This window comes from Taudactylus pleione, unplaced genomic scaffold (assembly GCF_031769625.1).
Source record: "Taudactylus pleione unplaced genomic scaffold, aTauple2 ptg000005l, whole genome shotgun sequence".
In the NCBI taxonomy this organism is placed as follows: domain Eukaryota; kingdom Metazoa; phylum Chordata; class Amphibia; order Anura; family Myobatrachidae; genus Taudactylus; species Taudactylus pleione.
The window spans coordinates 29,247,451-29,264,054 of record NW_028284408.1 but is presented as its reverse complement, the minus strand read 5'-3'; the positions used below and the strand labels follow the sequence as shown (position 1 = coordinate 29,264,054).

The following is a 16,604-nucleotide window of genomic DNA, read 5'->3' as shown; positions in this document are numbered from 1 at the left end:
AAGTTACTTACTGCAATGACTAGACAATTTTTGTGGAATTATACTAATCACAGTTACCTTTTATTTCCTGCATCAATCAGGATTTACAAGAATCTGCCTAAAAGGCCCATCCATGTTGTTACGATACATGGGTCTCATTTATCAATGAGTGATATTCTTGTTATCTCTCGTTACTAATCTTAAATGATGCTCCAACCAATCAGCTCCAAAACGGTCATTTTTCAGTTAGCGGCTGATTGGTTGGCGCACCATGTAATATTAGTAACGAGTGATAACAAGAATATCACTCATTGATAAATGAGGCCAATAATCCCTTGCTAAATAGACTCAAATAAACAACATTACATAAAGGAAAACTGCAGCTGACAGGCCCAGATCTACCTAGTAAATGGGAGTTACCTGCCTAGAGCACAGCTGCATCCTCCAGCCCCCTCAGCTCTGCCCCCGAGCTCTCTCGCTGCACAGTATTTCCTGGGAACATGTGGATGTCAAGGCTGTTGGACAGCTTGATAATTTTTGTCATAAAACAGAGCTGCCACAGTTCAATTTCTTCCCCACCTCTTAACTCTAAGGGGCTGCATCATTTACCCGTGATGGGCGCAAGTTGACAGGAAACTAAAAGTCATCAAACCCAGTACTGTCTATTAAGCAGGGTTCCCTTTTGTGGGCTTATGCCACCTCCATTTCCAGGAAATGGCATTGCCAGCTTTGCCTTGGGTGCCAACTTTGCATGTCCCACTACTGCTACCAAGACCATATTTGTTGAAACGCAGTACAATGAAAATATATATGGTTTGTCTGTAGGATACAGGTTTTCTAACACCCACACTGGAGGGAGAGTAGAGGGCGCTCTAACTTTCACTCTGTAGTCCTTCTTTATTATGAGAATGTGCTCACTTATAGTATCTCTCTTGTTAATACTCAATCTTATGTTGTGAAGTTTACTTTTAGTTTACATTTAGTGGTCACAGTAAAATTTATTCCTCATTTCCCTGCGTGTTTGATGCTTGAACAGGGAAGCATATTCTGCAACAGATATTTCCTGTAATCTGGAAAATAGAATAAGAATGTCAGTCTTCTAAAAAATCTAATACATACTTGCTGACATTCTGACTGCTCCGGGAAAGAGCAGCCAGATCGGCACAGAGGGCTGAGGTGGAGCATCATGTGGAATGACATAGGGGAGCATGGCGGTGAAATGATGCTGCATTGGGGGTTGAGTGGGGGCATAACTATTGTCGAAGTTGAATAATTGAGTGAGGCAAGTTCAGTTTAAAATTTAATCGCAGCGACGCCATCTTGCGAATGGCCACAAGACTCCATTTTGGAAATGAGATCACAAGACACAATTTTGTGTGGTCAGCATTAATTCAAGTTATAACCCATTAACTAAGAACAGATGGCAATGTTTTTGTTAACACCAAGGGCAACGGGAAAAAACAGCTTTCTAAGTAGAAGTAAATAAGGAGAGACAATGGGTATTTTTACATACAAATTGGGAATCCCGGGATGCAGATAAAGTATAGTTGTGGCAATTGTAATATAATATCTACACAATTGGATTTGCCTGAATACTAGACAAGATGTCTCCTAATCCCATAGTTTGAGGTGATAATACATTTGCACTTCACACAAGTGTCTGTGAGAACAAAAGAGGTTTTGTTTTCCTTTGAACACAGCAGGTGGGGGCCTGCTGACAGGGGGCATGTGGAATTACAACCCTCAGCCATCCACACTGCTGGATGTTCACTTCGTGTATGAGAGATTATGCACTTAAATCTCACCCATTAATAACTAGCGTCCTTATATCAAACCCCGAATACCAACACACTACATATTCGCACATAAGGTTCCATAAGCATCAAAATGTATGATTCAAGTTGGTTAAGTTAGTTTAAATGCTAAGAAATAGAGGTTTTTGATATCTAAGGTATTATATATGATAAGCAAGGTATGTTTGATCTCGTTCTGATGCCTACGCTTTTTACAGAATCCCGGTGTTATCGGTGGAGAGATCGCATCATGCAAACTCAAGTTATGGATCGCAGAACTTTTAAGCAACAAAATGTTTTAGTTGATGGAATGTTACAGGAGGCGTTACCAGAAAGACCCCGGCTGTTAGAGGCAGGGAAAGTCTATTTAAAACAACCTGTTAAATGTGTCGTTACATATGCTCCTCCTCTGGGAACCAATGAGATCAGCAGGAAGTTTCCCCTTTGTCTTGTTTCAGTCTGGGGGGGAATAAATACATGTGTCCAAACACTGGTTTGCCAGTTCATGCTGAATTTTGGGTGAACTGAGGATATCTAGTCAGAAGTCTATCTCTGGGTCCGGAGGCGCAGCGTATGTATAATCGTACTTGGTCTGTATTATTTCCTTTTACGCCTAAATTATGTATGTATAGATTGCGTGTAACTGACTGTACTTTTACCTGAATAATACTTGTGCGTTGGAACCACAGATTCCACTCCTGTCTTTATTTGCGGTCATACTGCGTACGCAATTAGCGTTGTGTTTAGAGGTTTATAGGCAGGTTTTGTCTTAGAGGTTCTAGGCAGGTGAATCTTAGAGGTGTATAGGCAGGAATGTATTAAAAGGTTTATTCACAAATTTAACACTATGTGATTGTGTCATTGTAACCATGCCCCACTACACAATGCCACAGTTCAGAGCGAATCGCGTTATCTGCTACTGAAGTGGGTGTGGGGGTGCATGGGGATGGCGGCCGGGAGACTTGCCCACTTTTCCGGGATGGCTGGGAGTGCCAACCAATATTCAGGAGCCTTTCAGCCGTTACGGTAGTGTATGCAAGAATGATCTAATATCAATTGTTTCATTGAGAGTATACTGTTCAGGTTAATCACACAGACTGATTTTAATTTTTAATTGTTCCATTATCAAATTAGAGGGAACTATACAAACACATTCTGGAATGGATTTCATTACATAGCTAAAGCTGTGACATCATATGGTACACTATTTCAGTGCAGGCAAAAATGGTTAGTTCAGTGGGCATGTTATTGCTGTGTCTCTGGCATGTCAATGCAAGCTGCTGCATTCACAGCGACAAGCATAGTGTTATGAATCTAGTATAAGATTCATCTCTGACTTAAGGAAATAGAGCTGAGGATTATATGAAGTGATTGGGACAACTGAAAAGGTAGTCCTTGTCAGGAGTGAGACTGGTAGCCCTGACTTGAAGCAATAGTGCTGGAGGAATATATGAAGCGATGGGGACAACTGAAAAGGTAGTCCTTGTCAGGAGCGAGACTGGTACCCCAGTTGCAGCCTTGAGGGCTGATTGATGTTTGACAAGGTTGTGGTCTGGTAACCTAGTCGCAGTCTTGAGAGCTGATTGATACTTGGCAAAGTTGTGGTCTGGTGACCAATTCGCTGCCTTGAGGGCTGATTGATACTTGGCAAAGCCTGCAGTGAACCTTGTAGTAGAAAGTCCACACAGACACTGAAGTGTAACTGAGACCGCAGCGATGTTCAAATTTGAGTCCACCCAGACACTGCAGTGCGGCAGAGAGTGCTGTGGAGTTTATGCAGAAAGTCCACTTAGACGCTCATATGCGGCTGAGACAGTGGGGATGTGAATAACACGGGTATATACAGACATGCAGCTTGAGACTGCTGTGATGTTTAAAGCAGGAAGTCCACATAGACGCTGAAATGCGGCTGAGACTGTAGATACATGCTGGACATGAGAAGCTGGAACACACAGGAGCATGAATTCCATAACTGGCATCTGAGCAACCAACAAGCGGGAAAGAAAAAAAAGAGAAGGAACCAATCCGGTCAAGGCAGAGATGACGGAGCAGCAAGGCAAGAGGACTTCACGAAGTAGCAGTGTGGCGTCCACGTCTCCTAGCAACAGCCCTGAGAGAGCTGCCCGGAGGACTGTGGTCCAACAAGACGCCGCAGCGGCTTGTGACACATAGGAGGCCATAGTCAGATAGAGAAACTGCACCTGCCATAGAGCTGGTGCAAGTTTTGATGGTGCGACCAATGGTGGCATATAAGGAAGCACAAATTGGTATTAGTTTAGCTGAGGGCTGTTTAATCATGAGGCTATTCATGAGGCGATTTGTGATTGGCTAATGTTAGTAACCATTGCTAGGCAAATTGACATTGGTTTATTAGTTCATTAGTTAAGTGTTAATCTTTGGAGTTTAGTTAGAGGCGTATCTTTTTAAGGGGGTTATTTAAGGTCCAATTTGAATTGGGTTCTGCCTCTTTCTAGTTTGCAAATCCCGCCCTCGCAGGGGAGAGTACTAAGCCCTGAAAAGTGATAAAAAGGAGAGTGATAAAGCCCCAAGCAATCAACTCCTAACTGTCATTTTTCAAATATAGGGGGCCATTTATCAACTAGTTATCATACGTGATGAGTTTTAAAATTTGTTGCGTATGATAAATGGTGCTCCAGCCAATCAGCTCCCAACTGTAATTTTTCAAACAGATGACAGTTAGGAGCTGATTGGCTGGAGCACTATTATCATAGGCAACGAGTTTTAAAACTCATTGTATATGATAAAACTTGTTGATAAATGAGACCCATAGCCTGTAAAGTGACAGGAGCTGATTGGTTGGTACTTTATCACACTTCACTTTATCACTTTTTAAGGCTTAGTACATTTCCCCCTAAGCCTTGCTATATTTTTGTCTATTTGTCTTTAATAATTTATTATAATAAGATTAATCCAGCTAGGCGGGAAGGCGCTACTAGCCAGCAGCCACATGTGGCGTAAGTGGTCGTTGCGGAGTACTTGCCCTTTTGAAGGAAGGTGGGTGTGTCATTACCATGAGGGGGGACTCTGGGCGCTTCTTTGCGGGAGCGTCCGTACTGTACCATAGTAAAGGGTGGTGAGTCCTTTGCAGCACATGTTACGCCTATATAGTCGTCCTCATTTTAATAGATTTAATTGGCTAGAGCTGGGTTTGGTAGCACCTTCTTTGCCACCCTTTATGAATTAATATATGGTCATCCAATTAATAAAGCAGTGACCTTAGGAGCTCATTCAGACCCGCTCGCTAGATGCATTCGCTCGCTCCCTGCGTATGCAATTTCAGCGCACGCCCTGCAAGGCAGGCGATCGCACGGCAAGGCATTAGCATGCCCACTATGTCTTCACTACAGAGTGAATTCCCACCAAGTGACGTGTACTTACTATGACGCTGCATTTTAATTATGCACGCCTCTGATACTCAGGCACGGCTGTGTTTGCAGCTCCACTCCCCCAGTTTCCAGTGGTCAGCCCCTGTCACCACCCACAAACGGCCTCTCCTGTCACTCACTATACTGGGCAGTCTATGCGCAGCAAGCGAATGCATCCCGATCTCTTGCATTGGTTCACGCACGCGCTTTGCGATGGGTATGCATGCGCAGATAGTGACTATCGGCCAGCTATGAGCGTTCGCATCCTAGCGAACGGGTCAGCTCCTTAATCCAATTCAGTGGTGTTGATGTCTTTATTTTAGTTGATAAGTTAGCTTAATGGATTCCTTATAGTGTCTCAGTCTTTGCACATTCGGCCGAACGGATGTACACTAGGGAATGCGGCATTTGCATATGGACCACCGCCAATGGATGCTGCTGCCTGCACCTTTGATGCAACTCATGCCCAAAAAGATTGTGGCAAGTGGTGATACAAGCAGGAAGGTGGAATTTCATAAAATAAACATTAATCCAAAATAGTACTTACTTGGGGAACATCGTTCCACGAGATCCGGTGGCGCTCCCTGTTTGCCATATTGTTGATAAAAAAACATTTTGTTGGTAGTAGAGCATTATCAAGTCATAATGTCGACATTCAGAATATCAACACCAGAATGTCTACATGTTCTGAACGTCGACATGGACATTATGTAGACACAGGGGCGTATTAAGAGAGAAGGGGGCCTATGTGCATTTCCCGTCAAGGGCCCCCTCCTCTCTCTCCGGTGGCTGCCAGCGAACTGACAGCAGCAGTAGACTCCTGGCACTAGGAAAAATGGCTGCAGCAAAATATTCCCGGTGTCCTGGGCATGCGCAGTAGACTCTGGGCACAGAGAAGTGCCAGGAGTCTACTGCTACTGTGTGGTTTCCCTACTGCGCATGCGTAAAACGCCGGGAAAATGGCAGCAGCTGCCTTTTTCCAGGCATTTTGTGTAGCGCCACTCCGGCCAACGTGGGTCTTTGGAGAGGTAAGTATAAAAAAGTATGAGTGCAGGGTGTGCAGTGTGGGGGCTCCCCTGGACCCAGGGGCCCATGTGCACTGCACACCCTGCATCCATTATAGATATTCCCCTGAGTAAACATGTAACATGTTGACATACAACAAATGTATATTTACTAAAGCTTCTAAAACAGACAAGTGATGTCTGATGTTGTGTATCATTTTCTAGAATGCAATAGAGAAATGATAGCTAGAATCTGATTGGTTGCTATAGGCAACATCACCACTTCTCTGTTTTAGAAGCTTTAATAAATTTACCCCATAATGACGACATGTTCATTAAGTCGACATTATGCATGTCGACAGTCACAATGTTGACAGTATATTTAGTGCTAGATTTAGGTTAAGGTTCATATACTGATAAAATACTATGTTGCCATGCCAACTGTCAACATACACCATGTTCAACATAACGAACATGTTGACATTTGTGTACATCAATATTTATGACAATACCGACATTTGTGAATGTCGACATAACATCCATGTCAACATCCTGAATGTCAATATTCACATGTCAACATTTTTATTTCGACATTCTGAATATCGACACCCGCTGTAACATGGCATACATCTGGCGGGTGATCTGCCGGATCAGGAGGAAGGCGAAGCCTCAGCTAAGTAACCCTAATGATATGAGATATTATTCGTATAGCAGGTGTGAAGAAATGATTGTGGCAATGTCAGCCCATGGAGTGTGAGTTAGGTCACCTGGAAAGAAAACTTCTATATTCTATCTCATATACGATAATTCAGCTGAGCAGAGGGAAACAAGCACAGCTGCTGAAAGTGTACACACTTCAGGGCTAGGCAACGCTCAGGTGAACACATACTGCAGCATTAATACAGTGACAGAGGATCATAGGGCCTGATTCAGAGTTGTACTGCACATGTGCCGATCAGTGTTTGTGACAACCCTCACAGTGTTCCCTAAGCCGCAGCATGATTGACATTTTGGGGCAGGGAAGGGGGAGCCATGGCCAGCGTATCAGAAAACGAAGTCTTCCGATGCAGCCTCACTGGCCCTGGCAGTGTGAATTTCAGGACCATCCTAAGTAACCTGAGGGTTACTCAGATGGGCAATGTTCACGCAGATGATGCAATACTGCGCCCTCAGATGCAGCAGCGGATCACAGAAGCTAGTAGTAGGTGCCTATTTGCACAGATGCCTCCTGCAGCATTAGCATAATTCTGCATCGCCACTGCGTATAAAGATGCTGTGGTGATGCGTTTTGCGTACAACTCTGAGTCAGGACAATAGATCCCTACTGAGAATGAGGAATTTCTGCACTTTTTTTTTTTTACTTCTAACAAAGTGGATAACGAACAAGAGATTGCTGTGAGGTTTCCTTTAAAACCATTGTGCACAGATCTGGCATTTGCAATAGGAATCTATAAATCTCTCTGTAGCTATATAATGCCTAGGATCCCTATCTGTGTTTAAACTGTGGTATCTCTATGTTCATGATTAAATGCAACAATGCTTAAACAGAGGGCATACTGTAACATAGAAGCATAGAATGTGACAGCAGATAAGAACCACTTGGCCCATCTAGTCTGCCCTTTTTTACCTTTTGGTAACCTCAACCCTATGTGATCCTCAGTACTTTGTAAGGATATCCTTATGCCTATCCCAAGTATGTTTACTTGCTTTACTGTCTTAGCCTCTACCACCTCTGATGGGAGGCTATTCCACTTATTTACTACTCTTTCCGTGAAGTAATTTCCTCAAATTTCCTTTGCACCCTCATCCTTCCAGTATCAGTGCATGTCCTTGTGTTCTAGTACATCTCTTCTTTTGAAGAATGTCTCCCTCCTGCACCTTGTTAAAACCCATCATATATTTGAACGTTTCTATCATGTCCCCCCTTTCCCTTCTCTGCTCCAAACTATACATATTAAGATCTTTTAGTATTTCCTGGTACGTTTTGTGATGTAGGCCGTGCACCATTTTAGTTGCCCTTCTTTGTACAGTCTCTAATGTATTTATATCCTCCTGGAGATATGGCCTGCAGAAGTGAACACAGTATTGTAGATGAGGCCGTACCAATTACCTGAATAAGCCTATGCTACTGATTATTCTTTTGTCTCTTAAAATTATATATATGAAGTTTTGTTTCTGGTAAGAAAGTACAAATTATTGTATTTGTAGTAACTGATTTGCAAAAAGCACTCGGTCCCAGTATGTTTGAACTACAAATTATATTATATCAAATTGAAAAGTAAGAGATAATAATAATAAATCATAAATTTAATTAGAAAAGCATATAAAAACTGAAAACAATTAATTAAAAACAGATTCGGTATGACCAACTAAATAAATATAATAAATGTAAATATATTAAAAAATAAATGTGATAAATAACACCCACTTGTATAAAACACTTCATAAGTATAAAAAGCACAATAAAACTTAATGAATCATGTGTAGATAGATTTGCAACAACGTATAGTGATAGCTGTTACTATAGTATCTTCTATTAGCTGCAGCTGGAAAGTTATTTGGATAACGCGCTCTTAGAAAATGATAATTAATGTCACTCACAACAGTCTTTATGGTTATATTGATTAATACAGTATTAGATGTCTCCAGCCACGCCATTTTTTTGGAGAGTCATTCCCTGGCTAGTAATGTACTTGTGGAGAACCGGAAACACAGTCACTCGAGTGCTGAAAATACCGATTGGATAGTCAAAGAGAGATTAATGAATCATTCAGCATAGGCTCCGTGGAGTAAATGTAAAATCCGTACTTAAAACTCACCCACCGGTCAATTCCGTAGATAACTTCTTCATGCAGCCGCCTGTATAATTAGAGCATAGAGAATGCTCCAATGAGTCATGGGCTGCAGCCCTGTATCTCTGACGAAATCGCCAGGTACGAAGAAACGTGTTAGGAGTCCTGTGACTCCCACTGACTTTGGATTTACCAATTTACCTGTCCATAAGTACAGGGCTGCAGCCCATGACTCATTGGAGCATTCTACGATTCCCCGCAACAAGCATCCCCGCCGGTTCCACCTGCCCTGAGACTGCGGTCTTAATTGAGCCGTCCTGGCTAGATGCAATCCTTAAGGACACACAGGATACACAGCCTGTTTTCGTTTTTTATATCCTTTTCTAATTACAATTCTGATTCTTTATTATTATTTTTATGGTCTCTTACTTTTCAATTTGATATAAAATAATTTTTAGTTCAAACACACTGGGACCGAGCGCTGCTGTACAAACTAATCTCTAGCTTCTTTTTTATAGGTGGTAGCAGCCATCTTTCAGCAGTAGCTGGTCATTTTGTTTATTTTGCCCAACGCTTGGGTTAATCATTTATTTAGTCTTGATTTGCAAGCAGGTTGCTTTGACTGGATGCCTGTTTGTTTACCTGTACTGAAAGGTATCAGGGCGAAGAATCTCCACAGTGTGTGATGGACCATGCAGGTTAACCACGAAAACCTTCACGAGTGGAATGGGCTGTCCAGCCTGAAAGAGAACAGGAGGTACAAGAGTGAATATACAAATGCAAATATAGGGCAGCTAATTGTAATATCTTGGCAGTTTTGCCTATTATCATTGCCCCTTGATATAACAACTACTAGGTAGATACAACTGAATCTAATGCTCAGATCTAGCTTTATTTGTTGTTGTATGAGAATAAACAACAGAATTCCCGGAAAGTGGTGTCCCCTATAATTATATGTGAGTTATAATACCCCAGGGGCTAGCTAAGTCCCAAATCAAGCCACAAACCCAGCAGCCATAATTGAGGGCCTGAAAAGGGCTATGGGCACTGCCAAAGCTGGTGCGGGAGTCAAATGCATATTGTATAATTTGCATAGCAACATTTTTAGAGTGGCCCTGAAGTGTACTTGTACTTACCCCATACTGTATGTGGGAGCAGGAGACTGAGCAGTGGTGGGATTTTAGTTCCACTGTATAATTACATGCATCACCCCCTTCCCTCTTGTTCCCAATAGCAGTCACATTGGATGCTCTTCAAGGTGTTATGCCCCTGAATACACAGGTTGATCTCCCATATCCAAATATTCCGAAATATGAAATATTCTGAAATATGGAATATTTTTAGCATGACTGACAAAGTAAAACCTTTGCTGATGGTTCAATGTACACAAACTTTGTTTAAAGCACAAATTATTAAAAATATAGTATAAAATGACCTTCAGGCTGTGTGTATAAGGTGTATATAACACATAAATGTATTCTGTGTTTAGATTCAGGTCCAATTCCCAAGCATATTTCATTATTTTATGCTAATATTCCAAAATACAGAATATTCCGATATCCAAAATACCCCTGGTCCCAAGCATTTTGGATATGGGAGACTCAACCTGTACCTCTGTTTGAAAACTGCTTTGTTAGCCTATACCAGGAGGTAATGGAGTGCATAACTCTAATAATGTTTAAAACAAAATTATACTGTGGTTAGGAAAGCCCAAATAGTAGTATGCACTGTCCATTGGATGAAATCATGAGATGGACAACAAGTGGACTAGGAAGGAGTCTAAGTGGAGCTCATTAACAAGGGACTTGTCATGCGATACATTAAATCATTTACTTTGATATGCGTACCAGACAGAGTTCATCCCTTAATTACAGTACATACTCTTCATACAACCTTGGCAATACAGAAACTATCCTGCACATTGACACGAAGATCAAATAGTGCCTGTATAGTACATAGGCCATTTTATAACGCATGGTAGGGGTCTCCTCTGTCCACTCCTATCCTCTCTTCTTAAATTGGTACTATGGACATTATACTGATCAGCAGAGTATAGCCAGTTGTGTTGGAAGATTTTAATAAATCTTGAATGCAAGGCAAGTAAGCCACTAGATTTGTATTTACTCCTACCACACCCAAAGTAGAAAGCTAGGAGCAACACTAATAAAAATTTATATATACCTCTTCTTACAGCAATAAGCAGGCCATTGTCTTCCTCTACAGCACTCCACATCCAATATTTATAAACTTGTTTTGGAAGATAGATTTGTTCATACACCAACAGTTTACAAAAGCATGGGAGAAGAATTTGAGTGGTATTCTCCATCCTATACCATGGGGTATATTGAATAAATCAACCCATGTGTTTTAGTTTTTTTTTTTATTCAATTTGCAAAAGTCTAAAAAAAACTTTACACGTTGTCATTATGGGATATTGGGCCGGATTCTGACCCGGTCGCAAGCGCTGTGCGCTCGCAACCGGGTCGATGGTGGGCCAGTGCGCATGCGCAAGACCTGGATATCGACGATTGCTCCGGGTATTGTACCAAAGGGGGCGTGCTGTCGATGTTGAGTGACAGCGCGCCCCCTTTGGTGGGCGGGTGGGTGGGCCGGGGGAGTGGCTGCCCAAACTGAGGCGTTCCCATGTGAACGCCTCCGTTTGGGGCCGACCCCACTGACATCACGAGTCATGTCAGTGGGAGAGATTTCGGCTCTGTTTGAGCCGAAATCTCTCTAGGGTTTGCGGCAACGAGACCCTACCACAAGGGTCTCGTCGCAAGCCCGATGGTCGCGATGGTCTTGACCATAGCGACCATCTTCCTGGCCGCTCGCTATAGCTGTGGGTGGTCACCCACAGTAAAAAGCGTCCAGGAGGCCGTTTGAAAAAAAAAAAAAAGCCTGGCCCTGATTCAGAGCGAGGGCTCTGTCAGAGCGTCCGTCTCTGAATCAGGGCCATTGTGTGTAGAAGTTTGAGGACAAAAATGAATTTGTTCAATTTTTGAATAAGGCTGTAACATAACAAAATTTGTAAAAATCGTTCATATCGTCCAGTATTTATGCAGTGAACAATTGACAATGTGCGCTCAGCTGTACATTCAGCTCGTCCTGGGGATATCTTTAACGATGCCATGCTGCCGAATGCAGCATGGCCCCACTCCCTCCCTCCAGCCCCCCGCCATTGTTTGTCGTGGCCGACATCGCCAGGTGTGTATACACTTACCGATGTCAGCACCCCCGCCGGACCCGCCACATCCAATATCGTTCATCACACACATCGTCTAGTGTGTATGAGCCGTCCGAAAAAAAGGGCTTGCTTGCAACTCTTGATTAGCCCCACAATGTCCTGTACATTCCGAATAGTTACCATGGTCTGAGAGAACAAACAAGCAGCCCATAAACAGCGTTGGATTGTACTTTCATACTTTCCATTACTTGTTTGTGTCTGATCAACCACTGTAACATGCCTAGTTCATTAATATCCTCTTGGGGCCACTAAACCACACAATCGCCAAGCAAATTGCAGTTAATAGCATAAACATCTTCCCAAGTTAATTAATATATACAGCAGCTCCCTCACTTCAAGTTCACTTTACCTCTTACTACATTGCCTCTGTTACAATTTGCAACTGTAGTGGTTATAGTGGGTCCCCAGAGACCTGGAGCCCATCCTTCCGATCTATATTCGGATGGCTATGCCATGAAGTGGTTTAGCTGTGACTAAATGCCCCTCACAGACAGCAGCAGTATAAAGAGAATGTTCCATTTTACTTTTTCCCCAATTTAATGAATTGCCCTTTAATAAATACTTTTCTTCTTTTACAGTAATAATTGTCCTTTAAATCCTTGTGCCGCTTCTGGCAGCCTTAGCAAAGTTATCGTTTTCCCACTGTGCCTACAAATATACTTGGATTCCTGAAAAAGTCTGCATTGTGCTAAATACAAACGCAGTAGTAGCATGAAATTATGTCCTTAGATGTTCTCAGCACCAGGAAAATAGCACAGATGCAAAGTGAGCTTTTCAACAGTTAAATTATTTCTCATTTAACTAGCGGCCATGAAAGTATTTTACATACATCTATAAATGAAAGTGACATTTATATCAGCCAGAAGTGTGACATAGCTGTAACAAAGTTTATTTGCAAATCTATATGCTAATGATAGAATTAACAACCACTCACTGGTTAATTAACATGCTCTACACACTTCAGCCTGACTAACCAAGATCTGTAAGCCATTCCCTAAGGACATGAGATATTAGTGAACAGATAGCAGCACTGCAGGCATTAGTAGAATATAAATGAGCCCCAGAAATGTGGATTCAGCTTCTACACATATGTAGAGTAAAATGCTCTGGTATGATTTATTAATTTTATTCATTCTGAATGCTACCCCATGAGAAGGGCCGTAGAGAGCGGTCCCGGGGCCTGGAGAAGGGGTGTGGCCTAATCATGGGAGGAGTGACCATGTCACCTTGGAAAAGAAAAACTTGTTTGTGGCACTGCACGCTGGGGAGGGGGGTGCTGTGAGCCCCTCAGCCCCGTGCAAATCTAGGGCGGGCACAATCAGTGTGATCGCTCCCCCCCACAGGCAGAGGAGAGGCCTCGCCGGGCCCCTCCAACAAGCCCTAAGTAGTATCTGCTCTCCCCCTCTCGGCACCCACTGGTATTTGATTTGCATGCCAGTGAAACCTGTTATTTTACATGCAATTGGGAGGTCACTGGAGGTTACTTGATAGACCTGCATTGGTTTAACTTGTGTTTAACATAAAGGGGGAGATGTAATAGCCTACAATTTAGTAAAATCAACTGTTTAGTGGCGATTTTGAATATTACTATATGTATTAGAGTCAAGCTTGACAGAACTTTTCAAAAACCAGTCACCAGTTAATTGTTTTTAGTGTAATGAATACAAATCATCAGATGTTAAATGGTAATTTAAAAAAAAAAAATGGCTGTCAAGCAAGTCACATAAAATCGCCACAAAATAGAGGAGGTTGCAACAGACGAGATTGCAACTATCTGATCTGATCTGCCATACTGCAAAGGACATGGGTTGGGGATAGGATGCCGGTGTTCAGGATCCCGGCGGTCAGAATCCCGACGGCTCAAGGTAAGTATACCTAGCCTAACCCCTAACCCTTCCTCCCCGGTGCCTAAACCTAACCCTACCCCCTTAGTGTCTAACCCTAACTCTCCCCCTAGTGTCTAACCCTAACACCTAACCCTCCCCCCAACCCCACTTCTTACCTTCAGGATACTGGCGGTCGGGATTCCGGCGTCAGAATTGTGACCGCCGGAATCTTCGCTGTCGGGATATTAAACGTATCCCAATGACATATATAAAAAATAAACGTAATTGTTCTTCCCTCACCCTTTATAATGGGCCCGTGATAGAATTGGCTACATCCTGGTGCTCCTGTGTTGTGGGTAGAGGGATAATTAGTAAAAAAGTGTGACCCCTGAGCATGCACCCCCTTATAACTTCAATAATGAATGTGTGTCACAATTCAAGTTTCAATAATGATCTGGTACACATTCTAAATAAAAAAAATAAAAGTAGTGCATAAGATTAATCCAATGTAATCCAATGGGATGTGAAGAAAAAAAAAAAGGCCACACTGGATGTACGCAACTTGCTCCAAAGAGCCCCAGACGTTTAATTATTTAAAATTAGGCTGTCCGGCTACTAAATAGCTAGACAGCCAATCAGTAGCTATGTCTTATCTTGAAGATAAGACGATCAGAACCTACTGAGCACCTGATTATCTGTCTTAGCTCCTTGCTCTTCAGATCAATGTGGGGTTTTTATTTATGTTTGAGAGTCCTTGCGAGTCTGTTCCTTGAATCTCAACGCATTTATCTTTTGTAAAATTAATGCACTAAATGGAACAGGCAGAATTTGGAAAATCACAAAGTTCTTAAAAGTGATTAAGTTTACTGGTGGCTACGGACAGGGCCAGATTTACATTGGGATGGATGGAGCTACAGCTCCAGGCCTCCACATAAAAATAGGCCCATCATCAGCATGATGATAACCAGTTGCCTAGCTGGTCACACAGTCAGCCATAAATTATAAGTATTCAAATTTGTTTTTTAGTTTTCTCACAAAATTATGATTTTTTTTCTATTTTTATGTATTTAGAGAGACAGTAGGTCTGATAGTGTATGGGGTGCACACACACGCATATGGCTCTGGTCACACCCACACAGCACTGGTTACAGCTATTCCCCTTCTCACTATAGGCCCTTGAACATTTTCAGCTCCAGGCCCATGTGGCCCTTAATCTGGCCCTGGCTATGTAGTTTTTGTAAATAATGGTTTCCAGTCTCAGCCATAGAAAAAAGGAAAATGCCGTAATTGGACTCAGATCTGTTTTGAATGTTCTAAATACAGGTAAGCTGCTGTGGTAAGTAATACCATTTCTTTCATTCTGTTAGAATTAAACAATGTACTGTATATTGTTAGACAGTGCTGAGTGCCATTCATAGAACAGAGCTGCTAAGTTTTCAATTAATTAAAGGTTGATCCACCAAAGAAATATTTTAATTCCCAAATACAAACAGCTACAAACATGAACTAAAATTAGCCCTATAAATGTTATGAACACAACGTTTAATAATGTGTCAGTGAATTTTCAACAGCTAGAACCTTACATATTATATAGAGTATACCTCATACCATCCAGGTTATTCAAACTTGGGTAAGATAATAGTTCATGTTGTTCATAGCAGACGTTTCTGTACTACCTATGGCAGTGTCCAAGAGTGCAATCCTTTTAGGAGAAGATTAGTACATCTATTATTAGTAAAGCAATCTCAATTTCTCCTTCATCCACTAGGGGACACTGGAGCCTCAGTACAATGGGGTATAGAAGTGGGTTAACCGGGAGCTGGCACCTTTGATAAAAAACTTGAATGGTGGCTAGCTCCTCCCCCTCTATACCCCCCGCCCCCCCCCCCCCCCCGCTGACGTCTCCAGCTATAGAGACCTCAGTCTCTGGGGAGCCCTAGATGCGTTGCATGCAGCGCACGTCGTGGGCTTCCTCCAGCACTAACCCCGCCATCGGCAGCCATGTCAGATGCAAGGTTAGTGCGTCCTGGCTCCCTGACTAGCGGGAGAGCCAGGACTTAAGCAGGCGGGTACAGAAGGAGCAGCATCCGCTTGCGCTGGTAAGGCGCCATAGTGGAGGGGGCAGAACTTAAGTCCGTCTTCTGCTTCTGCCTCCCAGCAACCCCAGCGCTTCTTCAGTAGACGCTGGGGGCCATTTTAGAAGCAAGGGCTGCTCCTGGAGACTGCACAAAAACGGCAAAATAAGGCCAGTAAAAAGGGGTTTATTCAGGCTGTTTATAGCTATATTAATAGAGCTGCATAGGGTGCATAGCAATCTCCCTCTCTGCCCCCCCGTTTGATACTGTGTGGTCTCTGGACTGTCCCCTCACCTACTGTGTGTGTGTGTGTGGTGTGTGTGACAGAGTGCTGCAGCATGACTTCCAAGGGATCAAAAGCTGCACAAAAATCCTTCTCATGCAAAAAATGTGCAGAGAAGTTCACACAAGACCAATCTAACTCTTCTTTGCTGTGTGACAAGTGTGTGTCTCAGCCTCAGGCTGCCGACACAAACCGTCTCAACCGTTATGGTCTGATCAGATA

General features: G+C 42.7%; 1 protein-coding gene across 1 annotated transcript in view; it reads right to left on the bottom strand.

The window, feature by feature from the left end:
- The window catches only part of LOC148543324 (inactive dipeptidyl peptidase 10-like), a 246,190-nt gene that overhangs the window by 144,033 nt on the left and 85,553 nt on the right, over positions 1-16,604 (bottom strand). The window contains exon 11 of the mRNA XM_088481087.1: positions 9,597-9,694. Coding sequence (XP_088337213.1) covers positions 9,597-9,694 — 98 coding nt within the window. The remainder of the gene's footprint in view (positions 1-9,596; positions 9,695-16,604) is intronic.